Source organism: Nelusetta ayraudi, unplaced genomic scaffold (assembly GCF_046127955.1).
Source record: "Nelusetta ayraudi isolate G7.1 ecotype Tasmania unplaced genomic scaffold, CSIRO-AGI_Nayr_v1 ptg000019l, whole genome shotgun sequence".
Taxonomy (NCBI): domain Eukaryota; kingdom Metazoa; phylum Chordata; class Actinopteri; order Tetraodontiformes; family Monacanthidae; genus Nelusetta; species Nelusetta ayraudi.
Genome location: NW_027466069.1, coordinates 2,021,721 through 2,036,734, shown reverse-complemented (window position 1 = coordinate 2,036,734; position 15,014 = coordinate 2,021,721). Strand labels below are relative to the sequence as shown.

Sequence of the window (15,014 nt, the reverse complement as noted above, 5' to 3'; positions counted from 1 at the left end):
CTCTACCACAATGTTCATGGAGGCTCAACGACTTCTCGCTCCGAGCGGGAGATCTCTTTTATGGAAACAGTTTAAAGCCACATGGACATTTATTGTCACATTTTCCTTCTAAACGTCGGTCTTATCCTTGGCAGTGGAAGGAAGCGAAGCCCGAAGAGCTGATGGACTCCAAACTGCGATGTGCATTTGAGATTCCGATTGAAAATGACAAAACTGTAAGTACGAGCGAGTGTCTTCCGCTCCATCCACCAGCGTCATTTAGATGCCCCAGGACGTGTTTGGATAATTTGTTGCGTTAAGCATCCCGCACATCAGATACTTGTTTGTTTGGGTTTTTTTTCTCATACATATCCAAGAAAAATTTTTAATTATATGTTTTAACTGTGATTTGTTTCTCACTCCCATGTCCACATGTCGCCACCATCACCCACACTGTGCTCATCTGATCGTGTATGACTGTCGGTGGTGCTCATCTCACCCCCTGCCATGTGTCTGCATGTCTCTCCCTCCCTCCCTCCCACCATCTCTCCGCAGCATGAGAGCAAAAGCGACAAAAATGTGTCCTTCTCTGCCTCCTCTGTTAAGACTGAGCACTCGGCGCTGCCCAAGTCGGCCAGCGCCTCGCTGGACGACGGCGAGGTGAAGAAGATCATGGAGGAGTGCAAGCGGCTGCAGATGGAGGTCCAGAGGCTACGGGAAGAAAACAAACAGATCAGGGTGAGATTCTGGGAAACGGGGAAAGACGGACACCCCTGTGTGTCCACTCTGAGACTAGGAGGTTGTGGGTTCGAGCCCCGGCTGGGTCAGACCAACGACTATCCACCCATTTTCAAGCCTATCCCAGCTGTCACAGGCCGAAGGCAGGGTGGCACCCTGGACAAGTCGCCAGTCCATCACAGTGCCACATAGGCTTGCATTCAGAATGCAGGCGAATCTGATTCCAATCAGATTCCTTCACAAATCCGATTTTGAGGGCTCACTGTCCACACTGTTTTTAGCAAGTGTCCAAATGGGATCTGGCCTCATTAATGACCCATCTGACACGTTGCTGTAGCAACGACGTCGGAGCGGAGGCGCCGTCCAGCAAAGCGCGCGGTGTGTGACATCATATAACTGCGACAGCGGCCAAAACCAAATGGACTTGTTGCGATACATGGCCTGGAGCTTGGCTTGAATGGAGCCATCTCCTGGAGCTGTTCACACTGAGACACATCTGTCCAAATGCCTCCCAAAGGTGGTTTCAATCTGTCTGGCAAAAATCTGATTTCATGTGATTTGTGACTGTTCACACGACAAAAGAGCCATCCGGTTTCCATCTGGATGGGCTAAAAATTGGCTTTTGGCTGGCATGTGAGTTACCAATTCACCTCACATGCCTGTTTTTGGAGTGTGGGAGAAAGCCGGAGAGAACCCACGCAAACACAGGGAGAACATACAAACTCCAGTCAGAAAGGCCCCAGGCCCAGAATCGAACCCACAACCTCCTTGCACCACAGTGTTGCCCCACCAAAGACTATAATAGTACCCATTCCCTTCCTGCTTGCCACTCAGAGGGCAGGGGGAGTTGATTCCCGAATGATTCCTGAATGATTGTCAAGTGTGACACCGTTGCAGCTCTTGCCTCCCTCGGGGGAGGGGTCAAATCTGAGGGATAAATTTTGCATCCTTCAGGATGTCGGAGAGAAAGAGAGAGAGACTGCGTGCTGTGCTGGTGAAAAAGTCAGACGGACAGTATTGTGCAGTATTGTCATCCCCCTGTGCATGGCGTTGTGTTGCATTCATGTGGAACCAGTTTAGTACTTCACTGCTATTTGTACCTGCTATGTGAATGAATGTGACATCACGTCTTGCTATGAATTAATTGAAATGCTGAATTTAAACCGCTCCAAATGTGGCCACCGCCACCCTGCAGCACTTCATCCTCGCTACATTATGTAAGCGTGACTTCCACCTGCCACATAGTTATTCTGTCTGCCTGCAGAGCAGCAGAGGCGTACAAGAGATGCGATTGATGCAAGTGTCCGCCTTCAGCCGGAATCTCTCAGCACGCTCAGCTTTTCCGTCCTTCTTTTTTTTTTTTTTTCCTTGCTCTCCTCGCAGGAGGACGACGGACTGCGGAAGAGAAAGGTGACCTCCATGGCCGGCCCGCACTCCTCCACCTTGGTGAGCTCGCCCATGAGGGAAGAGGGCCTGAGCACCCGCGTGCTGGCGCTGTGCGTCCTCTTCTTCGTCATCGGAGTCATCATTGGCAAGCTGGCCCTGTAGAGACACGAACAGACAGAGCACAGTGATGGAAGAACGGATGGCGTGCTCGGGAAGACGCGTGTCGAATACGGCAAACCGGGGGAAGTCTTCTGGGTCTATGTTGATTTCTCTTCCTTCTTTTTTTTTTCTTTCTTTTTTTTTTCTTTGAAAAAAAAAAAAAACACACACATAAGGCAATATCACGACAGTTCGTCCGGATGGAAAGAAATGTAGTGCGGTAAAAGAAGGCAGAGGGTCCCGGGTTCAACTCGGGATGTGAGCGTTTCCATCACAGGTCTGATCATGATAATAATCACCACCGTCGAGCTGTTCTTTCCGTCCATCCTTCCTTCCTTCCTTCCTTCCTTCCTTCCTTCCTTCCTTCCTTCCTTCCTTCCTTCCTTCCTTCCTTCCTCAATGATCTTCCGCAAGTTGCACCGGTTTTCAGTTTAGTGGTGTGTGGAAATGGCTTCGTGCTGGCTGAATGTCTCGAGTCTCTCACTGATTATTTATTGATTCTTTAAGTCTTTTGAGTTTTCACGCTTCCGTTGTAAGAAACATCCAAACACTCCTCTTCTGAAATGTCTCCTCGACGTCTTCCTGTTGTTTTTTTCTTTTGTTTTGTTTTGTCCTTTTTTCAGAGAGGTGAAACACACGTGATCAGTACAAGACTTTTGTTTAGACTCAAACTTCTGTGTATTGTCTTCTTAACAGTTTGTTGTTAAAATGTCTGCCAGTAGAAGCCCTGCTTGTGTGCGTGTCTCTTCTTGTTTTCAGTCCTCCGGCAGGCGGACTGATGTGACTGGGTAGTTTTGAATGGAGAACACAAATGCTGACATAACCGGCTGCTTGAGAACACAGGAAGTGGGGTAATCTGAGAAAAAAATAAGATCATAGAGGGGATGGTTGTTGGAAAGTCTGCCAGTGATTTTATCAGTTTGAGCACCGACCAAAGGAATCGCTTTGTACAGTATGGGAGGTGTTGAATGAAAATAATAGGAAAGTGCGTACAAAATTGGAGTCCCACCCCCTTGAGCCCTCAATCTTTAGTTATGCCACACCACCTCTGACATATTTTTAGTCCATGACACACAGTGTGTAACTGTAGTGTTGGCCAAGTTAATGAATTTTCGCCCACGGAGTATTAAGTTTACGTCCTGTAGTGTCACAACAGATGTTTGCTTTTCTTTTCTCATATTATCTCAGAGCTTCTGTTGTTTATAATAACCAAATGCACTATACTCATATGTCCACTCTGCAGCCTGCATGAAATTATCTGAGATTATTAGGATTATTATAAAAAAAAAATTATTTTAAGTGTTATACAAGCATAACGGAAAAATCATGTCTTTTCCGAAAGGGACCATCATTAGTCTGGTTTACCACTTGGTGTGTTTATTTCCTTTAGTTTTTTTCCCCCTTTGTTTCGTGGTGGAGGTCTGGTGGTTATGAGAAAACAGAGAAAACACAGCTTTATTATACCTGTTATCACATGATCATCAGATCGGGGTTTTTTTTTTAAGACAAATATATATACACTTATCTTTTTTCCATTACCTGAGAGAGTTCAGGCAGTCAGGAAGTGGGATTGTGGGCGGCAGGGGATACGAGTGACCTGTGAATACACAATGCATACAAAGTGAATAAAGGCATCAGCGCTTCAGACCACACGGGCAAAGATACAGTCACACAGCTATGTAATCTCACATTAATTGGATACTCTTTTGTATGTACATAAATAAAGACGGGAAAAGTTAACCGGCAAAGTTATTAACATGCTATAGAAAACCGAGAAAAAGCTGAACAACCACCATGTAGCATCATAACGAATTAAAATACGTAAACCCCCATCTGTCTGCTTCTGTCAAAACTTTGCTTTTGTTCCCAAGTCCAGAATCAACTAGTTGTGTGTGTGTGTGTGTGTGACTGAAAAAAAGAAATGAAACTGTGTATAAGACATGGAAGCAGAATCATAAGTGGCAGGTCATATATAGAAGGTTTGGCACGCCAAAATGCACTCTTCAATATGAGGAGGTATTTTAAAATCATACGTTTATTGTATATTATTATCTGAATTAATACAAGGGAATGAAGCTTGCGTTATTGAACCCACTTAAATTAGTTAGACTAACATTATATATACACATATATATGTATTTGATATATTTATATCCTCAGGCCATTCAAATCATTTACAATCTCAGATAATTGCTTTAGACTTTGGAAAAGAATAATGGGCCCAGAACTATCCGTGACATCATCACTTTGCCTTGTACGTGCACATACTTTAATCTTTAAATATGATATCGAAAAAGCGCATCCTCACAAAAAAACGAATAAAATATATGTGTTGCTGTAGATGTCCACTAGATGGAGACAGCGCCCCCCAAACATTGAGGCCTCCCCATTGTTGTGGGCGGGGCAAGGCAATGTCAGTGGGCCTGATCCAGGAAGTCGGGAAAAAAACGTCAAGCTCAAGTGTCAGCGTAGCCAAGTAGCCTAGCAGCGACGTAGCTAGTCTGTGTTTCTTTCGGGCATTTCCGACCTTTATTTTATTTTAAAGACTAAAACCGTAGCGCTTCAGTTATGTCGTTGTTAGGCAAAATATTCGGAGGCGGAAAGGGAGGAAAGGGACCGAGCCCGCAGGAAGCCATCCAGAAACTCCGGGAGACGGAGGAGATGCTCACGAAGAAGCAGGACTTTCTGGAGAAAAAAATCGAACAGGAGTTGCAGGTCGCAAAAAAGAATGGCACAAAAAACAAAAGAGGTGAGCAACAGGGACGCATTCGGCTGCAGGTCACAGAGTTTTGTCGTTGCGTTGCATGGTAAACAAGCCCTAGCTATGTGTTAGCATTGTAGGCTAAGTTGGCTAACTTTCAATCTGTTTGCAGCATCTCCAATAATCAAAACAACCCCTGTTATCAGGGGTGTGACAGGGATTTCTTTGATTGTATTAAACTGTTTTCAGCTGATTTAATGTTGCCACGGACTTTGCTCGAGAGCTAAAAGTCAGTCAATCTGTCTCTTCTATTATATGTATATAACCATTCCCCTCCTTTGGTTGATTATTTAGGAAAAGGTTATGACGCTAAATAGTGGTGGTGGTTGGTGCATCTACTTCCAGAGTGTGTGGACACACTACAGCCATAAAGATATGGGCAGGTCAAGGGTTGAACGGCGTTGATTAAAATGTTGCCATGACGTGTTGTTGTTGTTGTTGTTGTTGTTGTCAGAGTCAGAGATGTGGGCATGTTTGCACCTCTATCAGAAACCATTATGAGAACAAACAGCCCACTTTAAGGTCAAACCGCTGTTGTTGCACTGACAAGAACACCAAGAAAATGCATTTGTTTATTTGCTGTGGTTTTTTCAAATGTTGCCATTTGGCATTAATTGGTAAATCAGATTCAGTCGAATGCTTTCCTATTTTGCAGGGCCGTAGGTGGAGGAAAAGCTGTCCAAACATAAAAGTGCATGTCCCTTTTAGATGTTTGTTTTTGTTTTTTCTCTTATGGGAGATTGATGTGAGCAAAGTGCTAATGGCATCTTTATATAAAAAGATCAATAGATCCAAATAAACCCTGCCATAAATATCCAGTGAGTATTGCTTAAAAAGCAGCACAGACTTTTATGAAGACCTGCTGTCTTTGCTCCAGTAAGGATTCTGGTATGTGTAGCTCAGAAGACAGCAGCAGTATAAACCTGATGAGTGGAGACATTAACGGCATCATCGTCGCAAAGGGTTTTTTTCACAACAGTAAATGTAAATCTGTTTTTCCCTTCCCAAACCTTAACGTTGCACAGCAGCTGGAATAGCTGAGAATTCAGCGTTCAAAAGTATTTTCAGTCGGTCTAAGGATTCAGTAACCAATCTGCTTCCTTTTACTTAGCACTGAAAGAGCAGCTTCATGTCGTCAGGATAGACATTATTTCAGTTTACCTCTGGCTTTGACGAGGGTTGAACACCACGACGCAGAGCAACAGCAACAGCAAAGTGACTCAAATGTCATCCCTCAGACGAGAGAAAAGCTCCAAGTTGTTGCCGCCTTGCTAAAGCGGCAGCCGGGAATCTGATTGGTAGACTTAAATGAGATCCTGTCGCCTTCCAAGTTTTGCCTCTAGTCCAGATATTTTCTGTGGTCTATTTGGCAGACAGAGATGGGGCTTAAATCCAAAGGATTTTAGGAATTGTGCCATCTGGCAGTGCCAGGTTACGCACACCTGCTTTGACTGCCTGTTTGGAGAAATCGGTGGCTTTGGTTAATATGATCATTTCCATCTCCCTTCAGCCCAAGCGCCCGTCACAGCCTTTTATATAACTGCCCTCCACGTTGATGACACTGTCATGGGCATGAGAGATTAAGCATGGAGTAAGCGTTTCTACGGAGGGCTGCGCTCTAATGCGACTTCAGTGTGATTCCAACAACAGTCTTCTCAGTCAGGGCACGATTCCACTCTTTATTGTCGCGGTTGTTCTTTGGCAATTTGCATTTCAGCCAACTGTTCTTCACTAAAGTTTACCTCCCCGCCGTTCTCAGCGGCTCTGCAGGCTCTGAAAAGAAAGAAACGGTACGAGAAGCAGCTCGCCCAGATCGACGGAACGCTGTCGACCATCGAGTTCCAGAGAGACGCGCTGGAGAACGCAAACACCAACACAGAGGTGCTGAAGAACATCGGCTACGCTGCCAAGGCCATGAAGAACGCCCATGAAAACCTGTAAGAGCCAAAAAGCCGAATCACTACCTCATGTTCATCAAGTGGCAAACAATGATACAATGTTTTTGCAGCCGGCTGCTCCTCAGCACTCAGGTGACTTGAGAGGTCAGGGGGCTCTGCAAGATGCTAGCGGATCAGAAATGCAACTTGGTCTTAAACCTTTCAGTGCTTTGCAAACCAGAATTTTTTTTTTTATTAAAGCCAATGTGCAGAACTCAACGCAACACTTTGGTCTCACCCACCCACCGTGTTTCAGGGACATCGACAAGGTGGACGATCTGATGCAGGACATCACAGAGCAGCGCGAGCTGGCCCAGGAGATCTCCGACGCCATCTCCAAACCTGTCGGGTTCGGAGAGGAGTTTGACGACGTGGGTGATGCTTTACTTTTTCCTTCTTTCTTTTGGTTTGTGTTGATTCCGTCATGGTCGTCTGTCACTCACCCTAAACAAGATGCTTTCTGTATTTGCTATTAGTTTCTTTAATTCTACATTTGGTCTAACAACCATCCCAACTTTCTTATGGTTGCTTTCAACACTCATGCCACTGTGTCATCCGAGCAAAGGAGAGCGTCCATACTGTTTGTTCAATTTTTAATGAAGTGGCTCCAGGTATTACATTCTCACTGGGGAATCTAATTGCAAACACTGAGATAAACCATTTATTGTCTCCTCGGGAATCATCATCATGTGATTTTTTTGTTTTTTATTTTTGCCTTAAGCAGTGTGTGTGTGTGTGTGTGTTTGTTTCTCATCAGGACGAGCTGCTGGCTGAGCTGGATGAGCTGCAGCAGGAGGAGGTGGAGAGGAGCCTGCTGGAGATCGGAGGATCAGAGAATGTCAACCTCCCCAACGTGCCTTCAACTTCGCTACCCTCCAGAGGCGGTAAGAGTCTGGCAGCATCTCTCCCACTTCCTGTGCATTTGTGGCTATGGGGTCGTTGGTTTATTTTTTTATTTTCTATATTTTCCTGAGTTGTGATGTACTGCAGAGAGTTAGCGGCCGTGCATCATGAACTATTCTGGTTTATATCCCCTCTAAAAAAGGTGTTACCTTTTCCTAAACGGCTAATTGAATAATACAGTTTGTTGAAAGTGGGTGTTTTTGACGCTGTTTGTCATTTGAAAGTGCCCTTCCTGTTTTAATATGCTGTTGTTTTTGCCTCTAAAAGCCAAGAAAGAGGAGGACGAGGACGAGATGGAGGACCTCCAGCGCTGGGCGATGGAAGCCATGTAGAGGCGCCCCGCCACACCGGCATCATAAAGGGAAGCGGAGCGTGCACTGAGGAATGAATGGACTGATGCGATGTCGTGTGCGAGTGTCTTCCTGTGTGAGAAGAGCTGAACGGTGACTTTCTGAAACACTACCCTAAGTTGAATTGCTGTTCTTTGTCTCCCCCCACCTCTCATCCAGTCAGGGTTTTTACTCTGAAGCTCAGCCTTTGTGCCCTGGCAACTGCACCTGCTACATGCAAAATTAATTTGCGAGCAATTTTAAAAGCACTCGGTGGTCACTGAGCCATTTCAGCTGGAGCAAAGTTTATATGAGCTACGCAATGAAATGATGGACTGAAGAGCCTCATAGAGCTGTAACGAGATTTCTTCTGGGAGCTGAACCCACAAAGATTGGTCTCGGACTCATTTATCTGTGTTTGTGGCATTAAACGCACCGTGGGTTTTGTAGTTTATTTTGAATTATTGCTGACAAAATCTAAAACTTGTTTGCTGTCTGTTCAAAGTAGGAACTTTTGAAAATAGGAGCTGAGCATGAGCTGCGACAACAAACTGTTCACGGGTGTTTGAGTCCAAAAATGTCTTTTTGGTTGTTATTATTATTTTTTGCAGCTTCGTACTTGCTGCATTTAACCCTGTGTTCCTTGGCCTCAACACTGCAGTGTTTCTTTCTCTCCCCTCTTCCTTCACAGGCAGTTTCACGTACTGTTCCTTGTTATTTTATGTAAATATCCTAACTGCGCCTCTTTTTATAAGCTGTACAGAGAGTTCCTGTGAAGACTGTGCAAAGCATGTAAGCAGTGGTTGAAAAGATTAAAAAAAAAATCAAATAAAAAAAAAAGAGGTCACCACAGATGGCGATGAAGACGAGAGTACCCTAAAGCTGAGTTTTTATTTGCTCCAGATTGTATTATATTAAAAATGAAAACAGTTGTGTTGTCACACCTTATTAACATTTCACTAAAGAGCTGATGGTCTCTGAAGATTTGTGCAGTCAAGCTGAACCATCATTGTTTAGAATCTAAAGAGTTCATCCTCTTAGTTTTTCATGGTCATGGACATTTTTTACATAAAAGAAAAAAATAAAACAATGTAAGGACAGATGTACAAGCATGTTTACTCTTCAGTGATTTATTTATCCAAAAGAGAATATTATTTGCAAAATCATTAAAGGGTTTTCAATTGTTGTTGTGTTGAGAGTGTGATCCTTTAACATTGTTGTCCTGTGATATTTGCATCGGCTTTCATCAAACTTTGAAAAAAGATCCAAGGAGTGGCAGATCTTGCTTTGCTTTTTTCATTCAAGACTGACATTGCAAAGCTCATGCGAATGTGTGGTGGGGTCATCAGTGTAAACCAGTGGTTTTCCAAGTGGGAGCCTCGGCCAGGAGGCACTATAGAGGCCGCAGAAAATTGGATTTAAAAAATGCAAGAAGATTCTAAAAAATATTATCAAATATAATATAAGTATCATTTAATCATTATTAAATATAATCTACAATAATATATCATAATTGCCTGTCAGTGGAAAAACATGGTTCATGCTGTCCCGTGTGTGACATTCTGGTTTAAGTCGTCTGTCAAGGTGACTTGTTCCTCAAGCTAGCCTAGGTGGCATAAAATGCAACAATAACAAAAAAAAATCTTTAAGAAATGGCCAACTAAAGTAAGTAAATAAGAGACAGCATACATCAGGTATGGCTTTACAGCCATACAGGAAAATGACCATGATTACTACATGTTAATTTATAGAAATTTTATTCTAGACAAATGTAACAATTATTGAATAGCAAACAAAAGTAAGAAAAAAAAAACATTTAGTTAGTTTGTGAACGGGGTCCCTGAGCAGAAGCTAATGCTATTTGGATGGCCATGGCTCGGAAAAGTTCAGGAATTTTTGTTCAGGGTTTAGCATCGGTTTTGGAAAAAATAAATATATATATATATATATATATATATATATTATTGTTTTTTTTTTGGGGGGGGGGGGGGGGGGATTTAGACATTCGACCAGATGTTGTTATTGAAATATTGATTGAACAGAACTGAAAAAACTGGAGTGCCCTTGGTGTTACTCTGAGTTACTGGCCACTGATGTGTGGGTGGATAAAAATGGGACAGCAAACAAGGCAACCAAACTGGCTGTGGAGAAAGGACACCACTTTTCTTCATTCACAACACAGTGTGAGGACTAAACCGTGCTATCTTGGACAAGAAAGGAGGCAAACTGCAATTATGACAAGACTCAGATTAGGACATTGTGGTTTGGACATTGAGGAAAGAGAAAAGCTACACTTTGTGTTATCAAACACTGGAATCGACAACATATCACTTCAGTCTTTTTGAGTCAGACAACCAATTCCAGGTCATAAACACAGGATTTTATGTCAGCAGAAGTTCCCTCTCCATAAAGAGCTCTTCATTGACCAGAGGCAGCAAGCAATATGCCTGAAACGAAGAAGAAGAATAATAATTTTGTTTTAAGATGCATTATAATATTATATATTTTGTATTATAATATTATATATTTTGTATTATAATAAGAATTATATTTGTTTATATGTTTTTATTTATGATTTTGACCTTTTTTAATCTACTTTTTTTCCTGGGAACTTTACAAAGGAGGTGTAATTATTTCTTGATTCCGATATTTTAACATTTATATGACTTTCTTATTGTTGCATATCATAATTACATGTTTTTATGTGGTTATGTCATTAATATTGCGCATTATCGCATCTTGTTCTTAAACGTTCAATAAAGTTTTTTTTTTTTTTTTTTTTTAACTCCCCAGCCGCCTGCCCAACGTCAGGACCCGGCGACCTTGCGCATGCGTGTAGTAGGTCCAACGCTGATGCAAGAAATTTTCGAGGCAGTGGTGTAGGATTGGTCCCGAAACAAAAAGTTACCCGAATTTTCTCACATTAAAAGCCCGCAATCATGTCAGGAGACGAGGTAAGTTAACCGGTGTTTGCTGTTCATACGTAGTCGGTGTTCATCTAAATGTGGTTGTTTTACGGGACCCGATGGGTGTTGAGAATGCCTCGCCACGGCGGATCCGCACTATCTCTCACATGGCTGCAGCTAGCGAGGGCCCAGTTAGCTAGGAGAAAAAGAGAAGATGACACCTAATGCACAGCGGAAATTCGACGAAAGACACAGTGCAGTTCGACAGCATCCATTCTGACTCATCAATTTGCCTTGCCACATCTTTTGGATTTCTTGTCGAAAGGACATGAAGCCAACTAAGCTAGCTTTAGCGAAGCATTTAGCGGCGGCGCTAAGGCTCTTTCCCAACTGGAGCTAACCAAAGCTTAATGATAGTTGAATGATATATTCGTGCAATATTTAATAACATTCCGTTTCCACATGGACGTGGTCATAACAGGAATAAAACATAATAATTAGATGTTTGAATGGTGTAATTCTTAAAAGAGTAATTTGTTATAAGCTTGATTGTTGATGCTCAAATGGCTAATTTGCAAACAATACAAAGCTAAATGAATTTTTTTTGTCTTCAGCAAATGCCCGAAAATTGTGTCAGTTCAGTGAGACAACAGCAGTCGTTCGACAATGATGAAATTACTCTTTAGTAAATCACATACACTGAAAGGGTCTCCTAGCAATTTTATGCTTATTCGATTAAATTGTTATTTTAATTGCTAATCTTCTTGTGATACAACAACGCAGAATAATTTAATTTGGATGCCCCCTCTCTACATCCCCATTGCATGCAAATATTTATCGCCTTGAAACAATATCAGAATAATCTGATCGGTTATATGTAGAACAACACTTTTAGTGACAACTGAGAAGCCACTCTGTGATCCAGTCGTGTTATCAACAAGCAACAATTTACTTATTTCTCTTTTTGCGGCCTCCATGAAGTTTGAAATAGATCCAGCATAGCAAAGAGTTACAAACCGTTAACTTGTGATGGATGTGAACACAACTAATTTTGCTCTTTTTTTTTCAATCAGATGATTTTCGACCCTAACATGACCAAGAAGAAGAAGAAGAAGAAGAAGCCCTTCATGCTGGATGAAGATGGAGGAGACGGTGTAGGAGAAGAAGCAAAAGAAGTGGAGACAAAGGACGCTGAGCCCGAAGGTGGTGATGAGAAGGATGTAGAACTGGATGATGACGATAGCAGGAAAAAAGGTTGGAGAAATGAACTTGAAGCTCTCTATTTGTATGGGTCCTTGACAATGTGCTGTATGTAAGTGTTACAGTTCGTTTTCTTCTTCAAGAACCATCAGATGATTTAGATGACTTAAACTTCTTCAACCAGAAGAAAAAGAAGAAGAAAACCAAGAAAGTCTTTGAAAATGAGGTTGAGGAGGGGATTAAGGTGAGTCCCGGCTAACGCACAAACATTCATGTGCCTTCCATTTTCCTTGTAGTCTGCAAAGGTTTCTGTTTAGGATCATTTCACATTTGTGTGTCGTGTTCCACTTTTGCCTTTTAATTTTTTGTCCAACCAAATTAGGACATGAAAATTGAAGGAGAGCCAATAGAAACACTGGAAGAAGACAACCTGGACCTGATGCTTCCCACCAAAAAGAAAAAGCCTAAGAAAGTGGAATTTGATGAAGGGGGCACTTTGGAGAAAGACGACAGTAAGAATAAGCCTCACAATCATTAAAAATATGAATTTATCCATCTATTTAAACGAAGAAATAAAGTGGCCCATGAGTGAAGAGGTTTTTGTGTCTTTCCAGTACTTGATGATGATGAAGGCAAAGGCGGTGATGGAATTTCATTCAGCTCCTCCACAGGACCAGCGTGGGCAGGCTCTGAAAGGGACTACACATACGACGAGGTAGGGAAGTTGTACACTTGCCCCTCAAGTGTATGGTAGAACAAATATCACGGGAGCATGTTGTGTGTTTCTGACTTTTGCATACGGCAAGGACTGTAGCACTACTCAACTCTACTCGGTTTCAGTTGTTTTCTATAACAGTTAACACCTAAACATGGGTGCGAGCATCATAGCAAGATCACCCAAAGGTTCTTTGAAGGTATTTGTATGCAGCACCAACATTGTCCACAAACTTCCCCCACCTCACCAGCGTAGGAAGTCCCTAGATGTCATTTGTGTGGCTGAAATATGGGCTGAGATAGTACCTGCTACGAGGTGCTACCACTGAATGGAAAAGCTTAAAAACTGCCTAGAAGCCAAGTGTGTGCCTGTGGAAAAGTGCCCTAACTATTAAACAAGGGTGTGTGAAATGACAAATCAGAAGCACGCAGAAAGACGGCTCAACGTAGCTTTTAAAAAGCATTGGAAATTTGTACTTTATCCCGTTTACATGCGGCTCATTCATTAGTTTGTCAAGCGAAAACTGTCTTGGCTTGTGGTACATTTTGCTGCCGCCCTGACAGCGTGGCTCTAACTCTCTGCGCTGCCTGTTTTTCAGCTCCTGAACCGAGTCTTCAATATCATGAGGGAGAAGAACCCCGACATGGTGGCCGGAGAGAAGAGGAAGTTTGTAATGAAGCCTCCTCAGGTGGTCCGTGTAGGAACTAAGAAAACTTCCTTTGTCAACTTCACAGACATCTGCAAACTGTGAGACACACGCACACTTTCATCGTTCTAATAGTGGCCTAGAGCGTCGCCGACATGCTGACCTTTCCTTTCCCCGTCACAGGTTGCATCGTCAGCCAAAACATCTCCTCGCTTTCCTGCTGGCTGAGTTGGGAACAAGGTGTGTTTCCAGATCATCTGTCATGTCATTCTTGAATGTCCTTTTGTTGGACACGTTTATTTGTTTTTCAGACAAAGAAAATGTACATGGTTTTTGTGTGCTAATCCGTTTTTGTTTGCAATTTTCAGTGGTTCTATAGATGGAAACAACCAGCTCGTGATTAAAGGAAGATTTCAACAGAAACAGATAGAAAATGTGCTGAGAAGATACATCAGTGAGTCACAATTAATTTACTACTAAAAATAAATGTGCATTGCCTGCCAAGAACAAGTGAGCTGCTAACTCAGACTTCTTGTTAAACATCCAAGTACTCTGTTTTAGTCGTTTCTGCCAACATATTCAAGATGATGCAAAATTGTTGAAATGCTTGTTGTCTCTTTAACGATTGCGCTTTACTGATAATTTCACATTGGTCATTACATGGAATCATACTTGTGGTATTAATCTTTTTGTATACATCTGTGGCGTGTGTTTTTCTCTGCAACCTGTCAATTGACACCTTTTCTGATGTGTTTTACCATCTTCCTCCGCGTGCATAATTGCTAACTAGTTTCCTCTCACCCTCACAGAGGAATATGTGACGTGTCACACTTGCCGCTCCCCCGAGACCATCCTGCAGAAGGACACTCGCCTGTATTTCTTGCAGTGTGAAACGTGCCACTCCCGCTGTTCCGTCGCCAGCATCAAGACCGGTTTCCAGGCTGTGACGGGCAAGAGAGCGCAACTCCGCGCCAAGGCCAATTAAAGACCACTTAGACCACCGGGCTCTTCCTCTTTCTTTCAGCATTTCCCTTCCTCCCTCCCTCCCTCCCTCCGTAAAGGGCCGGAGCTGGGGTGAGACGGCCCCCTGATTCGCTAAAAGGACTTGAATCGAACCGCGCGCTTAAAAATCATTTTAAAACCTGGTTTTTAAGAAAATAAAATATTCAACCTTCTCTCCATTCTTGTCCTCCCTATTCGTATGTTTGTTGTTTAATGTATTTAATTGAAGACATTTTTATTCTCTAAAGTAGAGTACACCTTCATTTAGTTTGAGTCAACACCCTAGGGTCTTTGTGGATCTGGAGAGTATCTAAGATTTTGAGTGTCCAGTCTTGCAAATGTTGCCACACATT

The 15,014-nt window shown here is 42.7% G+C and overlaps 3 protein-coding genes across 4 annotated transcripts in view; all 3 read left to right on the top strand.

Annotated features, from left to right (window-relative positions):
* gnas (GNAS complex locus) overlaps positions 1 to 4,094 on the top strand; it is a 28,910-nt gene extending 24,816 nt beyond the window's left edge. The window contains exons 17-19 of the mRNA XM_076026229.1: positions 135 to 215; positions 535 to 717; positions 2,101 to 4,094. Of these exons, the coding sequence (XP_075882344.1) occupies positions 135 to 215; positions 535 to 717; positions 2,101 to 2,265 (429 nt within the window). The 3' untranslated portion in view covers positions 2,266 to 4,094. The remainder of the gene's footprint in view (positions 1 to 134; positions 216 to 534; positions 718 to 2,100) is intronic.
* A 591-nt stretch (positions 4,095 to 4,685) lies between these two features.
* On the top strand, positions 4,686 to 9,032 carry LOC142888150 (charged multivesicular body protein 4c-like). Its single transcript, XM_076026203.1, has 5 exons — positions 4,686 to 5,011; positions 6,783 to 6,960; positions 7,217 to 7,331; positions 7,718 to 7,844; positions 8,131 to 9,032. The coding sequence occupies exons 1-5, from the start codon at positions 4,831 to 4,833 to the stop codon at positions 8,193 to 8,195; spliced, it is 666 nt and encodes a 221-aa protein (XP_075882318.1). The 5' UTR covers positions 4,686 to 4,830; the 3' UTR covers positions 8,196 to 9,032.
* A 1,955-nt stretch (positions 9,033 to 10,987) lies between these two features.
* On the top strand, positions 10,988 to 14,840 carry eif2s2 (eukaryotic translation initiation factor 2, subunit 2 beta). 2 transcript variants are annotated; one of them, XM_076026231.1, is made up of 9 exons: positions 10,988 to 11,146; positions 12,172 to 12,352; positions 12,442 to 12,542; positions 12,681 to 12,810; positions 12,913 to 13,013; positions 13,612 to 13,760; positions 13,843 to 13,899; positions 14,028 to 14,113; positions 14,469 to 14,840. In XM_076026231.1, the coding sequence occupies exons 1-9, from the start codon at positions 11,132 to 11,134 to the stop codon at positions 14,642 to 14,644; spliced, it is 996 nt and encodes a 331-aa protein (XP_075882346.1). In that variant the 5' UTR covers positions 10,988 to 11,131; the 3' UTR covers positions 14,645 to 14,840. The 2 variants fall into 2 exon arrangements, with proteins under 2 accessions (XP_075882346.1, XP_075882345.1); XM_076026230.1 differs by having other exon boundaries at positions 12,424 to 12,542.
* The last annotated feature ends 174 nt before the right edge of the window (positions 14,841 to 15,014 follow it).

Coding starts and splice junctions, on each gene's coding strand:
- LOC142888150 (XM_076026203.1), top strand. CDS start 4,831: ATGTCGTTGTTAGGCAAAATATTCGGAGGCGGAAAGGGAGGAAAGGGA. Junction 5,012..6,782: donor TGGCACAAAAAACAAAAGAG/GTGAGCAACAGG, acceptor CGCCGTTCTCAG/CGGCTCTGCAGGCTCTGAAA. Junction 7,332..7,717: donor TCGGAGAGGAGTTTGACGAC/GTGGGTGATGCT, acceptor GTTTCTCATCAG/GACGAGCTGCTGGCTGAGCT.
- eif2s2 (XM_076026230.1), top strand. Junction 12,811..12,912: donor CACTTTGGAGAAAGACGACA/GTAAGAATAAGC, acceptor GTGTCTTTCCAG/TACTTGATGATGATGAAGGC. Junction 13,900..14,027: donor CTGGCTGAGTTGGGAACAAG/GTGTGTTTCCAG, acceptor TGCAATTTTCAG/TGGTTCTATAGATGGAAACA.